Raw genomic sequence first — 26,522 nt, 5'->3', positions numbered from 1 at the left:
ACACTAAGGCAGATGCTTTATCTAGGTGTTTTCCGGGGGGGGAGAACCTCGGGAAGATCCGGTACCCATCCTCCAAAAGGGTGTAGTGGTCTCGACTCTCACGACAGAGGTTGAGGCTGAGATTGCCGAGGCTCAGGAGGAAGTACCACGAGAGCTTCCCATTAACAAATCATTTGTACTGCTCCATCTTCGCCTAAAGGTGTTGGGTGAGCATCATGATACTGTTCTGGCTGGCCGTCCAGGGGTTAGGGGTACCTTGGAGTTGGTGTCGCGTTGGTTTTGGTGGCCCAAAATCCGACAGGACGTGGTCTCGTACGTATCAGCATGTACCACGTGTGCTAGGGCTAAGACACCCCGCTCCCGTCCTGCTGGCTCATTACATCCTCTAGGGGTTCCCAGTAGGCCATGGACGGAGATCTCCATGGATTTTATTACAGACCTGCCCTCCTCAGCTGGGAACACGGTCATCTTGGTGGTTGTTGATCGGTTCTCAAAGATGTCGCACTTTGTGTCCTTGCCTTCGTTGCCTAACGCGAAGACTCTGGCTCAGGTTTTTGTGCAGGAGGTGGTCAGACTTCACGTCCCGTCTGACATAATGTCGGATAGGGGTACTCAGTTTGTGGCAAAGTTTTGGAAAGCATTTTGCTCACGGCTGGGGATCAAGTTGTCGCATTCTTCGGCCTTTCATCCTCAGTCAAATGGTCAGACCGAGCGTATGAACCAGAATTTGGAGCAGTACTTACGCTGCTTTGTTTCTGACAACCAGGAGGAGTGGTCGACGTTCCTTTCTTTGGCTGAGTTTGCTATTAATAATCACCACCAGGAATCGTCTGGGGAGTCCCCGTTCTTTTGTGTTTACGGGTACCATCCTCAATTTTGTACTTGTCAGGGTGGCTCTGCTGGCGTTCTGGAGGAGGACCAGCTAGGAGCACAACTGTCAGCCGTTTGGAGGAGAGTGAAACAACGCTTGCTGAGCATGGGTGCAAGGTACAAACAAGTGGCTGACAGTAGACGTGTGCCAGGTCCGGACCTGAGTGTGGGTGATTGGGTGTGGTTGTCCACAAAAAACATAAAACTCAAAGTACCATCCCTGAAATTGGGTCCAAGGTTTATTGGTCCATTTAGGGTCGTCGCCATCATTAACCCGGCAGCCTACCGATTGGAGCTTCCTACGGTATATAAAATACACAACGTGTTTCACAGATCTCTTTTAAAGAAGGTGGTAGGTTCCGTGGACGCGGCGTCGATGTCACCTCCAGTCTTGGTGGATGGCAATTTGGAGTTTGAAGTCTCCAAGGTGGTTGACTCTCGTATTGTGCGCCACACATTACAGTACCTGGTACACTGGCGTGGTTATGGGCCGGAGGAGAGGTCTTGGGTACCAGCTTCGGACATACATGCGGACCGGCTGGTCAGTATGTTTCACCGCCGCCATCCGGACAAGCCGGGTCCTATAAGTCGTGAGGGCCCTGGGGTCCCTCGTAGAAGGTGGGGTACTGTCATGTTGGATGCTATTCACACTAGGGCGTCCGACAGACAGTGGTAATTCCACATTTGTCCACTATACGCTCAGTGGCGCCGGCTAGACTTTATCCAGATATTCCGGGGTTAATCTAGCTGGTAATTGGGTTGGAGGCTGGGTCACGCCCGTGGCCTTTAAATAGTCATTCTAAACTTTGGGCGTCGCCGATTATAGCTTGTGTCTTGTGCCTGGTGATCTCGGTCTGGAGTGGTGGTCTAGGAGAAGAAATATTGTATCTGGTGGTGTATTATCCTTTGTCATATTTCTCCTTCCTATATTTGTATTTGTTTTGCCCTGTGCACATTATAGTGTTTTCCTGTGTGTCTGCGGCGTGGTGCGTTTTTAGTTTTCCCTGTCTGTGCTTTCTGTAAGGGTTGGTCTGTGGTCTTATCACTGGGAGGCGGGTGGAGGTTTCAGCATAGGACTGAAACAGGAGTCAGGGACAAGCCTGGCGGCCCAGACAAGCACACCATCAGTGTAAATTCTGGGAGAGGGACAGACAGGGTTTTCCCTAGTCTGAGGGATATCGCAGGGGCCCGGGTAATCGGCTGTAGTCTACCCAGCACCCGCGTGACATCCTCTTCCAAGTCGCCTTTCTTTGTCATCTATGGGCAACATCCTGGTGTACCTCTGCCAGTACTCCCAGCTTCGGGTGTGCCGGCGGCCGATCTTCTGTCCGAGGAGTTTTCTAGGGTCTGGCAGGAGACCAAAACCGCACTCGAACGAGCTGGAGACAGAGTTAAAAGACATGCTGACAAGAGGCGTCTGGATTCTCCATCTTTTCAACCTGGTGATAAAGTATGGTTATCTTCCAAGTTTATTCGGCTTAAGATTCCTTCATATAAGTTAGGTCCACGATATAGTTGTCCATTCGAGGTGTCAGCTCGTATTAATGATGTTGTTTACAAGTTAAGGTTACCCGCTTCGCATTCCACGTTTCTCTACTCAAGCCAGTCATTCTCAACCAATTTCACCCTACCACTGGCCAGTCGCCTCTACCTATTTCCGCAAAAGATGTCTTTGAAGTTAGGGACATTCTGGCTATGAAGAAATCTCGAGGTAGGACTCTCTTTTTAATTGATTGGAGGGGCTTTGGTCCTGAGGAGAGATCTTGGGAGCCTCGAGAGAACATCCAGGCTCCTCAAATTCTAGCTAAGTTTCTTTCAAATCTTAGGAGGAGGGGGCATAAGGAGGGGGGTACTGTCACGTCTCCCGCTTCTCCCTCCGGCTCTTTTCATACTTACCTGTCCTGGCGCGCCGCCGCTGCTGCTGCTTCTGCTGGGTCTTCTTCCGGCTCCCGGCGTGCGTGTCCGTCTCTGCGCGCTCCCGGACTGTCCGCGCGCCATCTGGACTCCTCTCTTCCTCTCTCTGCGCAGAATCCTGGTCCTCGGCGCCGGCGCGTGCGCACTCCCACAGACTGGTCTTCGCTCTCTCCGCTTCTCCCCTTCCTGGTCCTGGAAGTTCCTGACCCGGAATTGCTCACTACTCCTTCTATATCAGGTATCCTCTCCTCATACTCCTTGCCTGATTGTCATTTGTCCTCATTTGACCCAGGTCCTCCATACCTTGCTTTGTCCTGTGCTCCTTACCTTGCTCTGTCCTGTGCGTCGTCATATTCAGTCCGTCCTGTGTCTCCGCCATTCCCTGCCAGTCCTGGGCGTCCATCATATTCAGTCCGTCCTGGTTCTCCGCCATTCCCTGCCAGTCCTGGGTGTCTGCCATATACAGTCCGTCCAGTGTCTCCGCCATTTCCTGCCAGTCCTGGTCCTCTGCCATATCCAGTCCACTCTGTGTTTCAGTCACTGTCACTCAGTCCTGTGTCTCCGCCTTAGCCACTTCCGCATCTTTCCTCTCCTGCTTCCTGTTCCCCGGTATCAGCTTCTGCGGCAATAGTCTCCCTTGGGCCTGCCCCTAACACTCCCTGTATAGGGGGTGGTCCATCTAGTTAGCTCACCCTTGGGAGGTTCGTTGTCGCGGTACTGTGGGTCCAATCCAGGGGTTCGGAAGTTCTGACAAAAAGTTTTGTCGCCTGGTCATATAATGCACCCAATCCTAGTTTACATCCTCACCTGTGCTCAGTAAATGATCGGTTAATTAGTGTGTGTGTATAAAAAGAAACCCAGCACCCCAGACCTTCACTTGAACTGCAACTTGAGCTCTGACAACATGGCAAAAATCCACCCTGCGACCAAAGTCTGGATTATCAAGAGGCTTAAGACCAGATCCACTGCAGAGGTGGCTGGCACCTTTAATGTGTCATAGCAAAGCCACTAAAGACTCAAGGTCTACAAAAATTCAATTTTCAACAGCAGAAAAAAAAAAGGCAGCAACACTTACCTGCCCAGATCTTGGAACAAATGCACTGCAGGGTGCAGCCAGCCCATAAAGCAAGATGTTAGCAACACAGGTGCACAATACCAGATCAACAGCCACTCACCACATACCCACTCCTGGAGGGGGTGACTGCCCAGTATACAAGTGCACAATAAAGGCCCACATAGGGCGTTGTTCACACAATGGTAATGCATAGTGTCTGGTTCACAGCCTATTAGTCACGCCCCTACTTTTCGATTAGGCGGGCTGGCCAGCACACTCTCAATGCATCCCAGTGTGAACACCCCTCATGCGAGACCGAACGTGTTTGGGCTTGGCTGCACCCCAAAAAATATAGTGCAAAAATATACAAAAATAGTGAGGTATTGGTTGATATTTTGGCCAAAATACGGAAGCTCGTAACCCGCGCCAAGGGTCCCCACGCTTACTTATATTTACACTAGCTATTGAACCCGTTCTACGCCCGGGTGGCGAGCATTTATATTGGTATATGGTCTCCATCCTGGTATGTGCTGCTCCCATCTTGCTCTCCCATCCTGTCATGTGCTGCTCCATCCTGCGCCCCCATCCTGTCATGTGCTGCTCCATCCTGCATCCCCATCCTGTCATGTGCTCCCATCCTGCGTCCCCATCCTGTCATGTGCTCCCATCCTGCGCCCCCATCCTGTCATGTGGTGCTCCATCCTGCGTCCCCATCCTGTCATGTGCTGTTCCATCCTGCGCCCCCATCCTATCATGTGCTGCTCCCATCCTGTGCAGAGTGCGGGCGGCTGTGCAGAGTGCGGGCGGCTGTGCAGAGCCCGGGCGGCTGTGCTGAGCGCGGGCGGCTGTGCGTGGCTGTGCTGAGTGCGGGCGGCTGCACGTGGCGGTGCTGAGTGCGGGCGGCTGCGCGTGGCTGTGCTGAGTGCGGGCGGCTGCACGTAGCGGTGCTGAGTGCGGGCGGCTGTGCTAAGTGCGGGCGGCTGTGCTGAGTGCGGGCGGCTGTGCTGAGTGCGGGCGGCTGTGCTGAGTGCGGGCGGCTGTGCTGAGTGCGGGCGGCTGTGCTGAGAGCGGGCGGCTGTGCTGAGAGCGGGCGGCTGCGCGTGGCAGAGGTGAATGCGGGCGGCTGCGCGTGGCGGTGGTGAGTGCGGGCGGCTGCGTGTGGCGGTGGCGAGTGCGGGCGGCTGCGCGTGGCGGTGCTGAGTGCGGGCGGCTGCGCGTGGCGGTGCTGAGTGCGGGCGGCTGCACGTGGAGGTGCTGAGTGCGGGCGCCTGCGCGTGGCGGTGCTGAGTGCGGGTGGCTGTGCTGAGTGCGGGCGGCTGAGTTGGCTGTGGTGAGTGCGGGCGGCTGAGCGTGGCTGTGGTGAGTGCGGGCGGCTGTGCGTGGCGGTGGCGAGTGCGGGCGGCTGTGCGTGGCGGTGGCGAGTGCGGGCGGCTGTGCGTGGCGGTGGCGAGTGCGGGCGGCTGTGCGTGGCGGTGGTGAGTGCGGGCGGCTGTGGTGAGTGCGGGCGGCTGTGCGTGGCGGTGGTGAGTGCGGGCGGCTGTGCGTGGCGAGTACAGGCGGCTGTGCGTGGCGGTGGTGAGTGCGGACGGCTGTGCGTGGCGGTGGTGAGTGCGGGCGGCTGTGCGTGGCGGTGGTGAGTGCGGGCGGCTGTGCGTGGCGGTGGTGAGTACGGGCGGCTGTGCGTGGCAGTGGTGAGTACTGGCAGCTGTGAGTGGCTCTGGTGAGTACGGGCGGCTGTGAGTGGCTCTGGTGAGTGTGGGCGGCTGTGCGTGGCTCTGGTGAGTGTGGGCGGCTGTGCGTGGCTCTGGTGAGTGTGGGCGGCTGTGCGTGGCTGTGCTGGGCGCCGAGTGCTGGGGGCCTGAGCAGGCGGGGACACCGGCGCGCTGGGGGGGTCAGGTGCCGGAGTCGCCGCTAGCTCAGGACCCCGGCACTTGCTATATTTACCTGTCCAACGTTCCACTGCTACGCGCCGCTCCATCTTCCGGGTCCTCTGCCTGTTCAGTCAGAGGGCGGCGCGCATTAAGCACGTCATCGCGCCCTCTGAACCGTTCAGTTCAGAGGGCGCGATGACGCGTTAATGCGCGCCGCCCTCTGACTGAACAGTCGCAGGCGGAGGATGGAGCAGCGCGCATCACTGGAACGGGGACAGGTAAATATCACATACTCACCCTCCTGGCTCGTCCCTGCTTCTCCGTTGGAGATCGCGGTGTGCGTTCACTGCTTACGCATACCGCGATCTCTTTCTCCTGGGAGCGTCACTCTGTGGGGTCCAGACTGCGCCGGCGCTTGCGCTTGCGCAGTCTATAAAGGCTTCGGACAGAGTGACGCTCCCAGCGTTATATTATAGATAACATGGATAAGCGACATAACTTCTGTCAGGGAGTGTAAAGTGCTCTTATATCACAGTTAGAGTGTTCATACATCAGAGTGCCCATATATCACAGCTAGAGTGCTCATATATCACAGTTAGAGTGCTCACATATCACAGCTAGAGTGCACACATATCACAGCTAGAGTGCTCATATATCACAGCTAGAGTGCCTATATATCACTACTAGAGTGCTCATACATCACAGTTAGGCCATGTGCACACGTTAAGTATTTTTCGCGTTTTTTTCGCGTTTTTTCGCTATAAAAACGTGATAAAAACGCGAAAAAAACGCTTACATATGCCTCCTATTATTTTAAGTGTATTCCGCATTTTTTGTGCAAATGTAGCCTTTTTTTCCGCGAAAAAATCGCATCGCGGAAAAAAAAGCAACATGTTCATTAAAATGCGGAATTGCGGGAATTCCGCACACCTAGGGGTCCATTGATCTGCTTACTTCCCGCACGGGGCTGTGCACACCATGCGGGAAGTAAGCAGATTATGTGCGGTTGGTACCCAGGGTGGAGGAGAGGAGACTCTCCTCCACACACTGGGCACCATATAAGTGGTCAAAAAATAAGAATTAAAATAAAAAATAGTCCTATACTCACCCTCGATGTCTTCCCGCCTCCACTGCACGCTGTCGCTTCGGTTCCTGTAGCTGGTGTGTGGTGAAAGACCTGCCGATGACGTCACTGTCCTGTGATTGGTCGTGAGCGGTCATGTGGCCGCTCACGTGACCGTGACGTCACGGAAGGTCCTGTGCGCACAGACCAGCTATAGGAAGAGGAACGGACGCCGCTGAGGAGATGTCTGGGTGAGTATAAGCATTTTTTTATTATTTTTAAACATTCTATCTTTTACTATAGATGCTGCATAAGCTGCATCTATAGTAAAAAGTTGGTCACACTTGTCAAACGCTATGTTTGACAAGTGTGACCAACCTGTCAGTCAGTTTTCCAAGCGATGCTACAGATCGCTTGGAAAACTTTAGCATTCTGCAAGCTAATTACGCTTGCAGAATGCTAAAAAAACGCGAAAAAAACGCAAAAAAAACGCAAAAAAAAAAATGCGGATTTCTTGCAGAAAATTTCCGGTTTTCTTCAGGAAATTTCTGCAAGAAATCCGCAACGTGTGCACATACCCTTAGAGTGCGCCGCACATATCACAGAGTGCTTATATATCAGTTAGTGCCCACATATCACAATTAGAGTGCTCACATTTCATAGCGCAGCTAGAGTGCTCATATATCACAGCTAGAATGCCCACATACAGAACAGACTAAAAGTTTGGACAGACCTTCTCATTTAAAGATTTTTCTGTATTTTCATGACTATGAAAATTGTATATTCACACTGAAGGCATCAAAACTATGAATTAACACAAGTAAGCCCCTGCATTGAGCACAATGTATTCATTTATTTGGGAACCGTGCCTTTAGGGGTTAATATAGGCGTCAACACAGCTCCTGATAGGGCGTAGACAGTCTGGCGCTGTGTTCCACCTGAGTAGCACTTGGGTAACCATGGAGATGCACCGCACACTACACTTTCAGCAATTGACATGTGCGACTTACCAGTGCTTTCTATCATAGGTACGCACAGGATATGATGCTTAAACACGTACCTTTAGGGGTCGATCTCTGTTTGAATGCTATCCCGGATAGGGCTTCGGCGGTCCGGTAACCATGGTGATACATGTACCGGAAGTGATGTATGCGGCCCACCGGTGCGCTCCATTACAAGCATAACGCTAGAGGCATGTGGATCATCTGGTGGTCTGTTTAATACGCGGCACTACAACAGGTATGACATGCCGCCTTTCCCCCTTACTTGTATAATGGGTTTCTACAGGACATTATAAATAGATACCCGCTGTTATCTTCTACCATAACTTCCCCTGATGAGTATTTAAATTTTTTCAGGTGTTTTGCAACACCATTTTAATTAATAATATTAAAAGTTAAATGTTAACTATTGGTCCCACCCTACTTGTATATATATACTCATCAAGAGAATGCCAAGATTGTGGAAAGCAGTCATCAAAGCAAAAGGTGGCTACTTTGAAGAACCTAGAATATAAGACATAATTTCAGTTGTTTCACACTTTTTTGTTAAGTATATAATTCCACATGTGTTAATTCATAGTTTTGATGCCTTCAGTGTGAATGTACAATTTTCATAGTCAAGAAAATACAGAAAAATCTTTAAATTAGAAGGTGTGTCCAAACTTTTGGTCTGTACTGTATGATAGCTAGAGTGCTCATATATAATGGCCTCCACACTGTAATGGACCCCGCATTAGCTCCCACACTGTATAATGGCCAGCACAGTAACCCCCGCACTCACATTAGCCCCCAAACTGTATAATGGCCCCCGCATTAGCTTTCAAGCTGTATAATGCCCCCTAGTAGCATCCAAACTGTATAATGGCCCATACATTAGCCCCCAAACTGCATAATTGATCCTGCATTAGCCTCAAACTGTATAATGGCCACTGTATTGGCACCCAAACTGTATAATCGCCCCACATTAGCCCCAAAGTGGATAATGGCCCTCACATTAGTCGCCAAACTGTATAATGGCCCCCACAGTAAGTCCCAAACTGTATAATGGCTCCCGCATTAGCTCCCACACTGTGTAATGGGCCCCACATTAGCTCCTATACTGTATAATGGGCTCCGTATTAGCTCCTATATTGTATAATGGACCCCACATTAGCTCCTATCTATATATATAATTGTCTAAGGGGTACTTCCGTCTTTCTGTCTGCAACTTTAGTCACGGAAACCCCGCATCACTGATTGGTCTCGCCAGCTGCCTGTCATGGCTGCCGGGACCAATCAGCGATGGGCACAGTCCGATTAGTCCCTCCCTACTCCCCTGCAGTCAGTGCCCAGCGCCCGCATGCTCCCCCCAGTCACCGCAGTTAGTGCCCGGCACCCGCATGCTCCCCTCCAGTCACCGCAGTCAGTGCCCAGCACCCGCATGCTCCCCTCCAGCCACCGCAGTCAGTGCCCTGCACCCGCATGCTCCCCTCCAGTCACCGCTTAAAAATAATTAAAAAAAAAACTGCTATACTCACCCTCCGTAGTCCGCCGAGCCGCTGGCGGCCTCCGCCATCTTCCGTTCCCAGAGATGCTTTGCAAAATTACCCAGAAGACTTAGCGGTCTCGCGAGACCGCTAAGTCATCTGGGTAATTTCGCAATGCATCCTGGGAACGGAAGATGGCGGTAGCCGCGCGCTCATCACCTGCACCACAGCTTCGCTGGATTGGATCCCGGCAGGTGAGTATATAACTATGTTTTATTTTAATTATTTTTTTTAACAGGGATATGGTGCCCACACTGCTATATACTACGTGGGCTGCGTAATATACCGCGTGGCTGCGATATACTACCTAGCCAGTGTTAGATGCTATGTGGGCTGTGTTATGTACTGCGTGCGCTGTGCTATATATTACGTGGCCAGTGTTATATACTGCGTGGGCTGTGTAATATACCGTGTGGCTGCTATATACTACCTGGCCAGTGTTAAATGCTATGTGGGCTGTGTTATATACTGCATGTGCTGTGCTATATATTACGTGGCCAGTGTTATATACTGCGTGGGCTGTGTTATATATTACGTGGCCAGTGTTATATACTGCGTGGGCTGTGTTATATATTACGTGGCCAGTCTTATATACTGCGTGGGCTGTGTAATATACCCCGTGGCTGCTATATACTACCTGGCCAGTGTTATATACTGCTTGGGCTGTGTTATATACTACCTGGCCAGTGTTATATACTATGTGTGCTGTTCTATATATTACATGGCCAGTGTTATATACTGCGTGGCCTGTGTTATATATTACGTGGCCAGTGTTTTATACTGCGTGGCCTGTGTTATATACTACGTCACCTGTGTTATATACTGCGTGGCTGCTATATACTGCGTGGGATGTGTTATATAGTACGTGGGCTGTGTTATATACTGTTTGGGCTGTGTTATATACTGCGTGGCCACTGTTATATATTGCGTGGCCTGTATTAACACATCGGGTATTCTACAATATGTATGTATGTTTGTATATAGCAGCCACATAGTATACAGCACAGGCCACATTGTATTTGTCTGCTATATACTACATGGCTCCTATATACTACATGGCCTATGCTATATACTATGTGGCTGCTATATACATACATACATATTCTAGAATACCCGATGCGTTAGAATCGGGCCACCATCTAGTATTGTATAATGGGCCCCACATTAGCTCCTATTTTGTATAATGGGCCCCACATTAGCTCCTATACTGTACAATGGGCCCTACATTACCTTCTACGCTGTAGAATGGGCCTCCACAGTAGTCCCTATAATGTTTGAGGGCCCCCACTGTTTCAGGGTCCACCATTGTTTATGATGCCCCCACCAATTTTAATTAAAATAAAAAATAAACATACCTAATCCAGTATACTGAAAATCTATAATATGACACACAACGTATATAATATAAACAATTCAAATTTTATTAATAAATTATATCACAAATCATTACATGATGAATGAAAAAGGGGAAAAGGGAATTGCAACCCAACAAAAAACTTCTAAACAAAACATAAAATATGGATAAAAAATGCACAGGAGGTGGGTGACAAAATGGAGAACGTGAAAAAAAACACAATAAATTTCCTAAAGGTACCAACGCCTTAAAGGGGAGACCCATTGTGTCAGGGGTTGGTTCTATTAACCAAAATATAGGGGTTTATGTAGATAACTTTCTATGTCCTTTTGTGCTGCCACTGCCTTCATATATAATGGATACTTCTGACCTACTCATAAGTTGGATGTGATAGTAGTGGAAAGAGACATCTTTTTGGCATCAATAGATGTAGAATCACTTTACAGTAGCATACCGCATGAGATGGGGCTGAGGCCAGTGGACACTTTCTGTCCACGAGGGTGAGTCACACTAGGAGGTATAACGAGTTTGTCTTGAATCTAACAAGATTTATACTGACACATAATTATTTCATCTTTAATTCTAAGTACTACCACCAGCGCAGGGGGACCACTAGGGGTGCCCTTATGCACCTTCATATGCAAGTCTCCTCCTGGAGGAACTGTTCGGACACTGCAACATTCAGGGCACAGGCATATAATCTACGTAACAGGTTCAGACAGAGAGCGTACCTGGACAACACCCTAGATGTACTGTACAGACATGCCCTCAGTAGGGATAGACAGACTTTCCTCCATCCCAAAATGAGAGAGGATAATGAAAAAGTGATGCTTGTAATAGGAGCATACGATAGCCAGGCTGATCAGGTTTATAGAATTTTGGAGAGTCACTGGGGAATTTTAAGGGGTAACCCAGACTCGTTGGAAATCATTCCCAGATGGCCAAGGCTAACTTATAGGAAGGAATGCTCAATACATGATCGTTTGGTCCATAGCCATTACTCTGCCCCCAAAAAGAGGGAACTTGGTTGGAGCGCAAGCCCCTCTGGATGTAGCTTCTGCAAGTGGGTGATGCCAAGTAAAAGCTTCATAAGTGCCTTGACAGGGGCAGTTCTTCATGAGGGATTTGTGAATTGTAAAACTGTTGGGGTAATATATATTTACCTATATAGGTAAAACCATGAGGGAGTTTAGGAGACGGATTAGTGAGCACTTAGGAGACATTAAACACAAAGAGATACCCCGATTTCCCGTCATGTCAGAGAATGTCATGGAGGACACAATAGGACCCTGTCATTTTGTGTTTTGGAAGTAGTTAGGCAACATGCCAGGAGGGGGGACTGAAATAAACTTACTGTATCCTACCAAAGGAAGCACAATGGATTTTTAGGATGGAATCTGTTTCCCCCAGGGGTTTGAATGAAAAATTGACTTTTGGTTGTTTCATCTGAAATAAGCTATAGCAAATTATAGAAATAACTACTATGAATGAGTGTAAGGAAATGGTTCCCATGAGAGATTGAGAACTTTGCCATAATAGGGCATGGTCATAAAGACTGACCATGTTTACCTTGTGACCCACCCTTATAATATGATTGGGTGAGATATTGTGGATATATTTATTACAACTGACTGCATTGCAGGTTGGAAATCTACTTTGTTCCCACGGTAGCATGCAAGGGGACAAGTGACGCCTGTATTGTAAGGCTGGGCAATTTCCCTCTACGATGAGGACCGAAACAGCAAACAATATTTAAAGCACATATGTCAAACTCTGGCCCGCTGACTAAATCTGGCTCGCAGGGTGAGTTTGTTTGGCCCACCCAACATCACACTTTCAACTATATCGGCATTCTAGATATCAATACAGTTCAGAGCAATGATGGAGGAGAGAGCGTCAGCTGACGCTCCCTCTTCCATAATTTTCCCTCTGCGTCTGACGTCTCACCACAGCGGGTGCGATAATGTCATTACAATGCCCTCACTGTACCGAGATGTGCAGAGGATCTGAAGATGCCATGAAGAGAGAGAAGCAGCGGGAGAATGGTCAGAAGTTAGTATTTTTTTTAATGTGGGGACTATTAAACTAAATGGAGCACTATGTGGAGCCATTATACCGTATGGAGCACTATGTGGGGCCATTATACTTCATGGAAGGCAATCCAGTGCCCTGTTATAGTGTATGGAGCACATTTTTTGGCCATTATACTGTGTGGGGATTATTGTCAGAGAATCATACTGTGATGGGATCACCTTTCTTTGTCGGGGGAGATTGAGCGAAGGGGTGTACAGTAGGGTCATCATACCATGCATGTGGAAGGTACTGTGGGGGAGAAACGCATAGAGGTGAGATGGCATATAAAATCAACATTAACCTTGCTGTGGAACCATGGGGTCATATAGACCCCAGCGCTGAATAAATTGAAATATTTCTAAAACTGCTCAATCTCAGACATTGACCTTCTATGTATTTTCAAGTAACATATTTCTGCTTATGTTGATGATATTTTGAATTTGTTTTTCAATTTTGTTTCAAAGTTATTTTCAATTTTCTGTGTTTGGGACCCTCCTGACCTCATAGTACCTTTATTGTCTAACATTTGTTTTCAATATTTTCTGTTTATTCACAGGATTTTTAATATAATTGTAAATAAACAATGGCTGGTCACTTCGAAGAGACACCAGCAGTGTCACATGACAGCGCAAACGGTGCTGTTTGTCCTCGATCGAAGGATAAAAAGACAAGATTTGTTTGCAATGACTGCAAGAAGATCATTTGTGAAGAACATGGCACTATGACGTGCAGTGAATGCAAGGGCTAAATTTATTGCCAGATTATTCGTTGTCATTATGTTTTTACTAAAATCCACACAGTTGCAGTTATTGTGCATTTTTTTATTGAATTTGAATACTTTTAGTTATTGGTAAAGCATTTTGGTATAAATTTCAGTTTGTGTTTGATGATGACAAATACATCACTTCAAAGTTACGTTTGATTTCATAACTGTGTTCTGAAATGATGACAGAATAAAACTTGATTATTCTGAACAGCCAGCATGTTCATTTTGACGATTTAAGCCTGGGGTCATATAGACCCCATTGTACCAAAGCAGTGATTTTTTTCATGGTTCCACAGCAGGGTTTAAGATAAGTGACACTTTGTTCAATATGGCAATGGTACAGATGTATTTCCCAGGTGTTTAGCCTCTTAAACCTAATTATGGCTTTCATATTGTAATATATCATATTTGATGCAACAAAGATTTAGTTTTTAAGGATCCTCTCCCTTAGTATCAGTGTCAGAGGCAAGAACTGCGTATGCATCCTTGGCTGAACTCCGTCTTTGGTACGAGCGGGAAATTTTATTTTTCACGTGTGTGTGTGTGTGAGAGTGTGTAGCGGGGACTGCCCTAGAGTGGTACCTGGCGGCTACCTGTAGCTCAATCCAAATTTTATTCAGGTGTGAGGGTTTGATATAAACTTTATTCATTAGTAAATAAAAAAAGATTAAAAAAAATTGAAGAAAATAATCTAGAATGAAAAAGATAAAAATGAAATAAAAAGTAGAAAATGAAAATTTGGTAAAATAAAAAACAAACTTGCAAAACAAACGACAATAAAAAAAAATTACTGAGCGACCGTCAGAGCCGTATTTGCCACTAGGCACTTGAGGACACGTGCATAGGGCGCCAGGATGTGTGGGAGCGGCACTTGAGCAAGTTTTTTTTTTCCACCTGTGTCCCCAGGGACTGTCATGTAGTGTCTGTGGGTGCAGAACGGCTGGAGGCGGGAGACTGGCAGGGAAGAGGCAAGACAGTGGATGGGACTGGAGCGGGATGGGGAGGAGGGAAGAAGCTGCAGGATGAAGAGTAGGAAGATGAAGAGAGGGAGCCTTAGCGGCACAGGAGAAGGGGGATGCACGGAGGTGGAGCTAAGCACCCCGAGGCTGTGAGCAGCCAGAAGACTCTGTGCTTGGAGCGGCCGGCTCTGCTTGCAGTGCTGGGATCACCAGTGTCCGGCATTGCGCCTCCTCCCAGGACCGGCTGAGCCTTGCTTCTTCCTGATACCTCTGACCATGGGCGGACATAGCAACGGGGCCCAGAGGCTCTGGGGGGCCCTTGCAGGGCGGCTAATAATGAGGGCAATCTGGCCAGTTTATCCGGCCCCGAGGCTCTAGATTGCCCTCATGTGTGGTGGGCAGGGAGCAATCCGTGCAGCTCCGCTGCCTGCAAGAGAAAATGGCAGTGGACCAGAGCTGCAGGGAATGGATCCATCCTGCTTCCTGCCCGTACTTCCTGTCTCACACAGCAGCTGCTGAATGACAACATTCAGTGCCGCGGCTGTGCGAGACAGGAAGCTGCCGGCGATGGTGCCGTGCACAGAGGTGAGGTGAGTGTGTGCAGAGAGGTGAATGGTGCTGTGTGTGTCTTTGTGTGTGTAGGTGGAGGAGAGGGCAATGATGGGGGTGATGGGGCAGAAGCCAATGATTGGGTTGACAGAGAGGGCAATGATGGAGGTGATGGGGCAGAAGGCAATGATTGGGTTGACGGAGAGGGCAATCATAGGGGTGGTGAGGGAAGAGCAAATGATGGAGGTGATGAATGGGCAATAATGGGGGTGGTGGGGGAGGAAATGATGGAGGTGGTGTAATGGGCAATGATAGGGGTGGTGGGGGAAAAGAATGATGGTGGTGGGGCAGAAGGCAATGATTGGGTTGACAGAGAGGGCAATGATAGGGGTGGTGGAGGAGGAAATGATGGAGGTGGTGAATGGGCAATAATGGGGGTGGTGGGGGAAGGACATGATGGAGGTGATGTAATGGGCAATGATGGGGGTGGTGGGGGAAAAGACAATGATGGTGGTGGTAGAAAGGGCAATGATGGGGATGTGGGGGAGGAGGCAATGATGGAGTTGGTGGAATGGGTAATGATGGGGTGGTAGGGAGGAGGAAATGATGGAGGTCATGGAATGGGTAATGGGAGTGGTGGGAAGGGATCGGCACAGGTGGAGAAGTGGTCACAGGGGTCTTTCGGTGGTCCAGGCTGGTGCATTGGCCTCCAGGAAATCCCATCCCAGGCTGGTGCTCTGTGCTCGGGCAGGGGTGGAGGCTCTGTGCTCCGGGGTAGTGGCTGTGCTCCGGGGCAGGGGCTGTGCTCCGCTCCTGAACAGTGGCTGTGCTCCGGGGCAGGGGCTGTGGTCTGGAATAGTGGCTGTGCTCCAGGGCAGGGGCTGTGCTCCGGAACAGTGGCTGGGCTCCGGGGCAGTGGCTGGGCTCCGGGGCAGTGGCTGGGCTCCGGGGCAGTGGCTAGGCTCCGGGGCAGTGGCTGGGCTCCGGGGCAGTAGCTGGGCTCCGGGGCAGTGGCTGGGCTCCGGGGCAGTGGCTGGGCTCCGGGGCAGTGGCTGGGCTCCGGGGCAGGGGCTGTGCTGCAGGGCAGGGGCTGTGCTGCGGGGCAGGGGCTGTGCTGCGGGGCAGGGGCTGTGCTGTGGCAGCAGCTCTCTGGGCTCAGTGGGGGCTCAGACGGCATTTCGTCAAAGCCCGGAGGCCCCCCGCTCATCCGTTAATGGCATGTTGCGGTGGCCTCCGAGAACATGGGCGCCGGGAAAATGGCTGCCGGGCTGGCGCACGCTCATATTCAGATCTTGTTGCCGAGATCTCGCCCCGAGATCTCGGGAGACGAGATCTCGTTGACGAGATTTGAATCTGAGCATGCGCCGGCCCGGCGGCCATTTTCCCGGTGCTCATGTTCTCGGAGGCCACCGCAACATGCCATTAAGGGAGGAGCGGGGGGCCTCCTGGCTTTGACTAAATGCCGTCGGAGCCCCCACTGAGCCCAGAGAGCCGCTGCCACAACCCCGCAGCACAGCCACTGCCCGCAGCACAGCCCCTGCCCGCTCCACAGCCCCTGCCCGCAGCACAGCCACAGCGGCACCAGCATGGGAAGGGAGGCTGCATCGGGACCGCAGCCGCTGCCTCATGATTTGTAAGTATATTGCGACTACAAGATGCACCCCCATTTTCCCCTAACATTTTTTTTGGGAAAAAGTGCGTCTTGTAGTCCGAAAAATACGGTATATATAGCATTGTCACCTTAAAAGGAGGGGGCCCAGACACATTTCCTGCACAGGGGCCCCAAGCTATATGTGTCCGCCCCTGCCTCTGGCGATTTCCTGGGGGGATGATGGAGCACACATATCCTTCCTACAGCGACCGGAGCCCGGTGTGGGAGGAGATGGTGGGTACTGGGGGCACAGAAAGCTAGCACTGTGGGGTGGTCGGGACTGGAGGAAATTAGCGTCCGCTATGGGACTGCTGGACGGACCGGTGCAGGGTGTGGGCAGCAAGAACTGGCAACTATACCTGGTCCTGTGGTGGAAGCTGGCAGCCAGGCTGGGGGCATCGTGTGCACGGGGTGGGCTACCAGTCCAGTTGTGGCATATGAGCACTGGCGGATGTGCCCCTTCCCATCTGTCCCAGCTGGTAGGGTGCACTGGCAGTGGCAGGCATTGTGTACTTGGTAGTCTTTGCAATAGACTGGTTCAGTACAGAGGTATATACTGACTTGTACCTTGGTTACAATGGACTGCTAGTGTTTATTCGTTCTTATGGACTGGTACAGTATGCCAGGCAGTATCCAAAGGTTATAGTGGACTGGTACTGTATGCCTGGCAGTATCCAATGGTTATAGTGGACTGCTACTATATGCCAGGCAGTATCCAAAGGTTATAGTGGACTGGTACTGTATGCCAGGCAGTATCCAATGGTTCTTATGGACTGGTACAGTATGCCAGGCAGGATTCAATGGTTATAGTGGACTGCTACTGTATGCCAGGCAGTATCCAAAGGTTCTTATGGACTGGTACAGTATGCCAGGCAGTATCCAGTTGTTAGGGTGGACTGGTACAGTATGCCAGGCAATATCCAATAGTATTTTTTTCTCTGGACTGGTATCATTACACTGGTTCTCTCCTGAACACCTGTTTTTGTATGTGTCACTTCTCAAGGGAGCAGAACAAGCAGATCTCTCATGAAACACGTGTGGTTTGTAATAACATTTCTTAAAAGGTCCAAAATGCAAATCCGCAAATGTCTTGTCAGTGTAGTGCATTAATTTGAATCACCACTAATTTTTAGGAAAAAAAGGGCTACAAGGCTCGAAGCAAAACCGCAAGTGCCGCACATGTCCGCAAGTCTCATAGGGAATGAATGAGGCTGAACGCAGTGTTGCCTTAAGTGATCCGTTACATGGCAGATGTGAAAAAACTGCCAGATCTGCCGCAAATGGCAAAAATCGCTGATGTGAAAGTAGCCTAAGTCACTGCCAACAGTGTCTGCATTAGTCATACTCACCAATGGGGGAGGCAGCACGAAAAGTGCCTAGGGCAGCATAAACTCTTAATACGGCCCTGGCGACCGCAACCAAATTGCGCTAACCGTAATTATATGCTATAGAAAAAACTGTAGTATAAGTACTACAAGAATTTCCCACTAAAATTCTGAAACTACAATTAATAAACGGATGTTAGTAAAAAAAAATTACTGAGCGCCCACAACTATATGACACTAATTCTGACTATTCAGTAAAAAATACTATAGTAGATGCTGATTACTACCGTATATATCTACTGTCCCTAATCTAACCCTATCAACTAATCTAAATTATTATTTTAATTTTATTCTTTTATTACACTTGTTGAAAAAAACAACAACCGGATGTCGATCAGTGGTGCGCGTCACTGGCCAGTGCTCAGCAGCTGCAGGACGAATGCGTGGGTGTGGTGCAAAATGGGGTGGGGGAAATGGACAGGAAAGAAAAAGTCCTGGTCAAAAGCAAGCACAGATGCCGGTCAGTGATATGCATCTTCAATCAGTGCTCGGCAGCTATAGGACTCGTGCACAGAGGTGGTTCAAAAGAAAAAAACTGCCCAAAAATGAGCGATTAAGTACTGATGAACTATCGGTGGCAGAAGGTGGGTGGGGAAGGAGTTAGGGAGATGGGTGAAGGGCAGAAAAGTGGAGAGAGGGTTGGGATGGACTCAATGTTGCCCCATTTTGGCTTTTGCCTTATTTTGCAAAGTAATTCTCTTTCTTTCTGATTCATGCGCTGTTTTCAGTATTGGATGAGTTGTACCAGATTTCAGTCTATCCGTATTAATCGGGGTGCTTTCCATCTCATGAAAATTTTGGTTGACAATAAAATATACAGAAGCCAAAACTATGGAGGAGAGGGGGCAGCTGCCTTTCTTATCCCCTTTATTAAGCTTTTTTCCCCACATGCGGCTCTGACACGTTTTTCTGTTTGTGTGTTCCTTGCGCTCTATCCTTGAGGACGGCAGAGAGAGGCGGACTGGCAGTGTCAGTGTCTGTGTGGTAAATACAATATTAATAATGTACATTCTCTGTTGTAACATTTTTATTGCAAATGTATCCAAAATTGTGAAATCTCTTCGGTTTCACATCCATTAAGTGTTAGGACGAAATTTCATTTCTGTCATTTTTAATGAGTAATAATCCCCTCTGAATGATTTCCAGCTCACACCATTGTAATCCTTCGAGTCAGTAGGACGACTTCCCCACAGATACAAGCCATTTAAATTGGATTTACAGCAGCTAGAGTACCAGTAGCCTCCCTTATACTTTTCTGCACAGTGAGCATCAGTAGCTTGATCATTGTCACGATCATACGTACTAAACTTGTCAGACCTATGGTAATAAAATGAGTCACCTGCAAAGAGAAGAGATCATTCAAATCTAAAATAATAGGCAGATAGGTCAGTCTATACTTAAGGCGGGCTAAAATGGCATGATCGCGGCTGTTATTTGACTGCTGATCGGCTACATGCACATTTAATGGCCTGGTGATACAGAACGATCATTAATAAGAGCAAAAATAGTGTAATAAAGAAGAGCAGCCATGCAAAGCCAAAAGTAGCTATAGGACCCACATGATGAAATGGTGATGCTAATTTGTACTGAGACCGGACCGGTTGGGTTAGGCCAGGCTTACACATATACACACTGATGGTTGTGGACCCCCTGCGCCACAAACTGGGCTTACCCTGGAGGGGCGTAACTAAGCAGCTGCCTCTGATGGCGAGATTAGGATTGAGCTACAGGTAGCCACCAGGTACCACTCTAGGGCAGTCCCCGCTACTGCAGCAGCTGACCCCAAGGGTCAAGGATGCAGGTACCTGGAGTGTGTGCACTACCCCTTTAACCCATTCCCGACATGCGCTGTGCATATACAGCACTGCGGGTGCTGTGTTCTCACAAACCACAGTATATGTACAGCGCTGCATTCGTGCAGGCTCACACTGAACGCCGCGTCGATCAGATGCAGATGTCAGCTCTATGTGAGAGCTGACACCTGCAGCAATGTCCACGATCGGTGCTAGCACCAATCGCAGACGTGTAACCCCTCTGATGCCACTGTCAATAGGGACATTGAGGAGCATCACACAGGGATTGATCTACCTGTCTGCTTCCATAAGCACAACGTGATGAGATCACATTGTGCTGATGGTCTCCATGATGACCCCCAGCCGCAAGATGACCACGGGGTCCTTCAGAGTCTAGCAGAGAAGGTGGCTTGTGATCGCCTGCTAAGAGCAGTAGCTGACATGCCTCTTCCCCTGCCTGTCATAGGCGGCTCTGCAGTGCAGAAGCATTACACTACCATAGAAAAAATGCGATCAAAAATTCCCAACTAAGTATAATGAAAGATAATATAAATACTTTATTATAATCACATATAAAACATGGTATTACAGGTCAGGGAGGGAAGTATGAAAAAACAAACACAGAACATAATGTGCACTAGGAAACGGTCAGGGGTACAAGCATGTGGACCCAAGGAATGAAATTATAAAAATCTATGGACCCTAGGGACTACTATATCGACACCATAGCAGGAAGCATTACCCAATTATATAGTTATAGCCAAAACCTCAGCCAGAGGGTTAATGCTGTAAATGAAAACCATAATTACCTGCACAGGCAGAGAAACACTCCAGGTCCACAGCGTGTACCCACCCCAACGCACGTTTCGGCGAGATACGCCTTTTTCAAGGGGTAACAAGTGAAGGGACATGACGCTCTTAAAATAGGAACCATCCACCAATCACTGCCAAATGTCGCAGCTGAATCAAATCCATCAACCAAAGGAGTGACATCATGACTACATGCTTGCGCTGTGTTGTCATGGTAAAAAACGGCAATGCACACAGTACACAGCGTGTCTGCATAGGTAGGACAACGCCGACCTTACCGCTCCATGTGCTGCAACTGCCAACGCCAGGACGCGTCCACCCCTGATGACGCGTACATCACCCAGGCAACGCGGGGCGCCGAGCGGCGCCGGCGTCTGACGTCAGCAGGGAGGGACTGAGTCCCTCACTGCTAGGCGATGGGAGACGCCGGAAGCCGCCCGGCGAGCCGAGCACCCAGGCGCGCACGCGTCAAGATGGAATGCATGCAGACGATGGATGCCGCAACGGGGCATATGTGAACAGGCATAAGAACAAACAAGGTTTTTTTGTGATATCCGCACTGTCACTGCTCAAAATACAAAAGCCAAACAACAAAAAACATATATATCAAAATCAATATACAAAATATGAATGAAAACAATAATAATACAGTATCCAAAGAGGAATTTAACAATGCAGAAAACATGCATCAGATGTTTGAAGGCAGATTCAGATATTCAAGCAGTCACATTGAGTGCAAAGCTGCGGCTAGTCCATCCGGCACTCCATACGATGTCCAACAAAAGAGAGGGTTAGAGCCAATACATTCATCAGAAACGGCCTGATGGTAACTAAATAAAAAATTAAGAACAATGAAAACGCCACAAAGTGCACATTAACAGTGGAAACCTTAATATAGCCACACTTAATATAGGCAGATGTAATGGCTAGAGATCAAGAGACATACTCATATAAACGGAACGAAACTAATAGTTTCATTAAGCCCTCTGGGCTGGACCGTGTCCAATACCCATGTCCACCTCGTCTCACAACGGGCCAGTTTTTGACTTAGGTTCCCTCCACGGATCCCGGGAATGATCATATCAATTCCCCTAACCTTTAGGAGGGAACTATCACAATTGTGATAGACTTTGAAATGACGTGGTATGGTCCTGAGCATGGCCACATCACCCACGTGGCCGGCTGCCGCCTGGATCCCCAACACATGTTCGCGCACACGCACCTTCAATTGGCGAGTTGTCATGCCAATATAAATTAAATTGCAGGGACAAAGCGCAAAATAGACAACGTAGCGTGATTCGCACGAAATCTGTTTACGAATATCATATGTTCTAGTGCCTGCAGAATTAAAGAAGGTGCGAGTGCGCTCAATGCTGGGGCACGCAACACATCGACCACAAGGGGTGCAGCCACACACAGGTCGCACCACGTCCAAAAACGTTGATTTAGTTTGACCCTGGTAATGACTGTGAACGAGGTGGTCTCGCAAATTACGTGAGCGTCTAATTGTGACACTCGGAGTAGCGGGCAATATTTGATTGAGAACCGGATCAGTCTGGAGAATCGGCCATGCTTTTAGGAGACAATTTCTCATTTTTGCAAACTGTGCGTGATAATTCGTGATAAACCTAACTGTCTGATTTGACTTGGGGGTTTTATTTTTATACAATAGAGATTGCCTGGTAGAATGTCTGGCTCTATTGTATGCTCGCTTGATCGAGCGTCCACTATAGCCCCTATCACGAAATCTAGCACTAAGATCCTGAGCTTTGGCCTTAAAATCTCTATCATCAGAACAGATCCTGCGGAGGCGCAGGAACTGTCCGATCGGAATAGAATCGATCAGAGGCTTAGGGTGGGCAGAGGAGGCATGGAGCAACATGTTAGATGCAGTCTCCTTCCTAAAAATAGTAGTCTGCAGCACATCCGCATAATCCCTCCATATCCTCACATCGAGAAAATCGGTAAGGTCGGCGTTGTCCTACCTATGCAGACACGCTGTGTACTGTGTGCATTGCCGTTTTTTACCATGACAACACAGCGCAAGCATGTAGTCATGATGTCACTCCTTTGGTTGATGGATTTGATTCAGCTGCGACATTTGGCAGTGATTGGTGGATGGTTCCTATTTTAATAGCGTCATGTCCCTTCACTTGTTACCCCTTGAAAAAGGCGTATCTCGCCGAAACGTGCGTTGGGGTGGGTACACGCTGTGGACCTGGAGTGTTTCTCTGCCTGTGCAGGTAATTATGGTTTTCATTTACAGCATTAACCCTCTGGCTGAGGTTTTGGCTATAACTATATAATTGGGTAATGCTTCCTGCTATGGTGTCGTTATAGTAGTCCCTAGGGTCCATAGATTTTTATAATTTCATTCCTTGGGTCCACATGCTTGTACCCCTGACCGTTTCCTAGTGCACATTATGTTCTGTGTTTGTTTTTTCATACTTCCCTCCCTGACCTGTAATACCATGTTTTATATGTGATTATAATAAAGTATTTATATTATCTTTCATTATACTTAGTTGGGAATTTTTGATCGCATTTTTTCTATGGTAGTGTAATATTCCTTAGCGATTTTCCCACAGACATGTCTGATATGGCCCATTTGACATAATTTATTATTGATTCTATATGACTAATAATTGGGCATTTTTCTCATGAAGCTGTGGTTATCATATTGTGTTGCTGTGTTTTGCACAGGTGTGTTATCCTTCAGGGATATGGACTTCCGAGCCAAAGATAAGACCTGGCTCGGTCAAATTGATCAGGTATTCGGGGCCAGTGGGGTGGATCCACAGGCACCAGTGGACCAAACAGTGGACAACCAGGCTCGAGAGATTGAGAGACTGCTCATTAAAAGGACCAAGGTTTGGTGGAACCGTGTTTTTCTGGAGCGCTATATTTCAAATAAATTAATCCCAAGAGGCTTAAGGGTACGGGTTATCCCCGCTTTTCCGGTTGAGGATGAGGATTTTGTTACCAAATGGGAGGAGGCATGTGGCACTTGTTCTCTTTCCCTTATGAAACTTTTGGTGGAATTGAATTCTAAATCGATATCTAGTTTGGATACATTGATTGATGAAGCTGAAAGTAACTTTAAATTAACTTGTCCGACTGAGAAAATAATAGGATATGAATCCAAGATTGAGAAGAGTTTGGACATGTGTGTCAAGAAGATTCTTGATTCACAGGCCTCTAAATTCCAGAGAGACACGAGAGACTTTACTAATAAAAATGTGTACCACTGGAGGAAGGCCAATCTTCATGCTTCTCGATTAACAGATGCTCCATCTGTGAGTTCATTATCTAACATCAGTGATTCATCTGAATGTTCCACTTCTTCAATGATGACCCGTTCAGGACCCAGGAATAAAAGAACAAGGGATGATTTTCATCCATATAAACGGGTGCAAAATAGATCACCTGAACGTAAAAAGAATTACAACCAGGTAATTAATCTTAGTTCTCATCCATTAACTGATACCGACTTGGCTCTGCTGGGTAGGGGCCTTACCTTCTCGCCAAAATCCAGATTTGACATGTTTACGGCAATAAAGGATTTACACCTGTTTGCCAGGACATTGATTTTTAAAAAACATTTTTTTGATCCTGACCTGCAATCTTTGTTTCCCACAGAAAAGGAACAAATGACATTGCAGGATTTGGAGGAACTGGCTTTGGAACATCAATTTGGTGAAGGAGGTAAGATCCCGACATCCATCAGAGTCAAGTCTAAAAAGTTTCCACCTCTATCCACATGTGCGGCAATTGATTTATTTGTACAAGTTGTCACTAGGGAATTCAATAGTATTCCCAGAGGTGTGGGCAAAGATAATCTTACCTTTGCTGAACGCGAGAGATTGGAGGTCCTGCGGGAGCTTCCGGATGTAGTGCTGAAGCCAGCGGACAAAGGAGGCAATATAGTCATTTGGCCAAAGTCCTCCTATGAAAAGGAGGCTTTTCGCCAGTTAAATAATGGAATATGTTATAAACGTCTGACATTTAATCCATTGTCATCCTTTACTGATCAACTGAACAAGATTCTCAAAATGGCCGTAAGCAGAGAGGTCATTACTAAAGAGCTGGCTTCGGCACTACAAGTGGTGGAACCTACCATCTCCACTATGTACTTATTACCTAAGATACACAAGAACCGTCAGGCTCCCCCGGGACGTCCAATCATCTCGGGTTCTGGTAACTACTTGGAGAAAGTTAACCTGTGGTTGGATTCTAAATTACAACCATTGGTTGCTAGTCTTCCTTCATTTTTATTGGATACTGGGGAGTTCCTTAAGAGGGTGGATGGTCTCCATGTTGGGCCAGGAACCATCCTTGTAACAGGTGATGTTGAATCCCTGTACACTAATATCAAACATGAGGATGGCCTGGCCGCAACCAAGTTTTATTTGGATATGTCTAATTTACCCATGGGGATCATCCACCTGATTATGGAACTCCTCCACTTTGCCCTCACACACAACTTTTTTACGTTTAAGGGGTCCTTCTTCCTGCAGCTCCAGGGTACAGCCATGGGAGCGGCCTTTGCCCCGGCTTACGCCAACTTGTTCCTGGGGCTGTGGGAGAGGGACCTCCCCCTGCCAGATCAGAGTCTCACGATGGACCGTATCCCCTTTTGGGTACGGTACATCGATGACATATTTCTGATCTGGCAGGGAAATCAAGCTCAATTAGCTGCATATTTGGAGGAGATTAATTCGAATGAGAAGAATATCCACATCACCTATCATCATGATGTGGATAGTATTGATTTTCTCGATGTGAGGATATGGAGGGATTATGCGGATGTGCTGCAGACTACTATTTTTAGGAAGGAGACTGCATCTAACATGTTGCTCCATGCCTCCTCTGCCCACCCTAAGCCTCTGATCGATTCTATTCCGATCGGACAGTTCCTGCGCCTCCGCAGGATCTGTTCTGATGATAGAGATTTTAAGGCCAAAGCTCAGGATCTTAGTGCTAGATTTCGTGATAGGGGCTATAGTGGACGCTCGATCAAGCGAGCATACAATAGAGCCAGACATTCTACCAGGCAATCTCTATTGTATAAAAATAAAACCCCCAAGTCAAATCAGACAGTTAGGTTTATCACGAATTATCACGCACAGTTTGCAAAAATGAGAAATTGTCTCCTAAAAGCATGGCCGATTCTCCAGACTGATCCGGTTCTCAATCAAATATTGCCCGCTACTCCGAGTGTCACAATTAGACGCTCACGTAATTTGCGAGACCACCTCGTTCACAGTCATTACCAGGGTCAAACTAAATCAACGTTTTTGGACGTGGTGCGACCTGTGTGTGGCTGCACCCCTTGTGGTCGATGTGTTGCGTGCCCCAGCATTGAGCGCACTCGCACCTTCTTTAATTCTGCAGGCACTAGAACATATGATATTCGTAAACAGATTTCGTGCGAATCACGCTACGTTGTCTATTTTGCGCTTTGTCCCTGCAATTTAATTTATATTGGCATGACAACTCGCCAATTGAAGGTGCGTGTGCGCGAACATGTGTTGGGGATCCAGGCGGCAGCCGGCCACGTGGGTGATGTGGCCATGCTCAGGACCATACCACGTCATTTCAAAGTCTATCACAATTGTGATAGTTCCCTCCTAAAGGTTAGGGGAATTGATATGATCATTCCCGGGATCCGTGGAGGGAACCTAAGTCAAAAACTGGCCCGTTGTGAGACGAGGTGGACATGGGTATTGGACACGGTCCAGCCCAGAGGGCTTAATGAAACTATTAGTTTCGTTCCGTTTATATGAGTATGTCTCTTGATCTCTAGCCATTACATCTGCCTATATTAAGTGTGGCTATATTAAGGTTTCCACTGTTAATGTGCACTTTGTGGCGTTTTCATTG

The 26,522-nt window shown here is 48.2% G+C and overlaps 1 protein-coding gene and 1 long non-coding RNA gene across 5 annotated transcripts in view; one reads left to right on the top strand and one right to left on the bottom strand.

Annotated features, from left to right (window-relative positions):
* The window catches only part of LOC143805200 (uncharacterized), a 54,766-nt gene extending 40,284 nt beyond the window's left edge, over nucleotides 1-14,482 (top strand). The window contains exon 4 of the long non-coding RNA XR_013221198.1: nucleotides 13,283-14,482. This is a non-coding gene — a long non-coding RNA (uncharacterized LOC143805200). The remainder of the gene's footprint in view (nucleotides 1-13,282) is intronic.
* LOC143805198 (ficolin-1-B-like) overlaps nucleotides 1-26,522 on the bottom strand; it is a 160,049-nt gene that overhangs the window by 38,860 nt on the left and 94,667 nt on the right. For 3 of the 4 annotated variants that reach the window (XM_077284178.1, XM_077284177.1, XM_077284179.1), the window contains one exon: nucleotides 19,050-19,375. The exons of the other annotated variant lie outside the window; for it this stretch is intronic. In XM_077284178.1, coding sequence (XP_077140293.1) covers nucleotides 19,113-19,375 — 263 coding nt within the window. In that variant the 3' untranslated portion in view covers nucleotides 19,050-19,112. Of the gene's footprint in view, nucleotides 1-19,049; nucleotides 19,376-26,522 lie in introns of those variants that run through there. 4 annotated transcript variants of the gene reach the window in all.

This window comes from Ranitomeya variabilis, chromosome 2 (assembly GCF_051348905.1).
Source record: "Ranitomeya variabilis isolate aRanVar5 chromosome 2, aRanVar5.hap1, whole genome shotgun sequence".
NCBI classification, from domain to species: domain Eukaryota; kingdom Metazoa; phylum Chordata; class Amphibia; order Anura; family Dendrobatidae; genus Ranitomeya; species Ranitomeya variabilis.
This window is presented reverse-complemented; position numbering and strand designations above follow the sequence as displayed.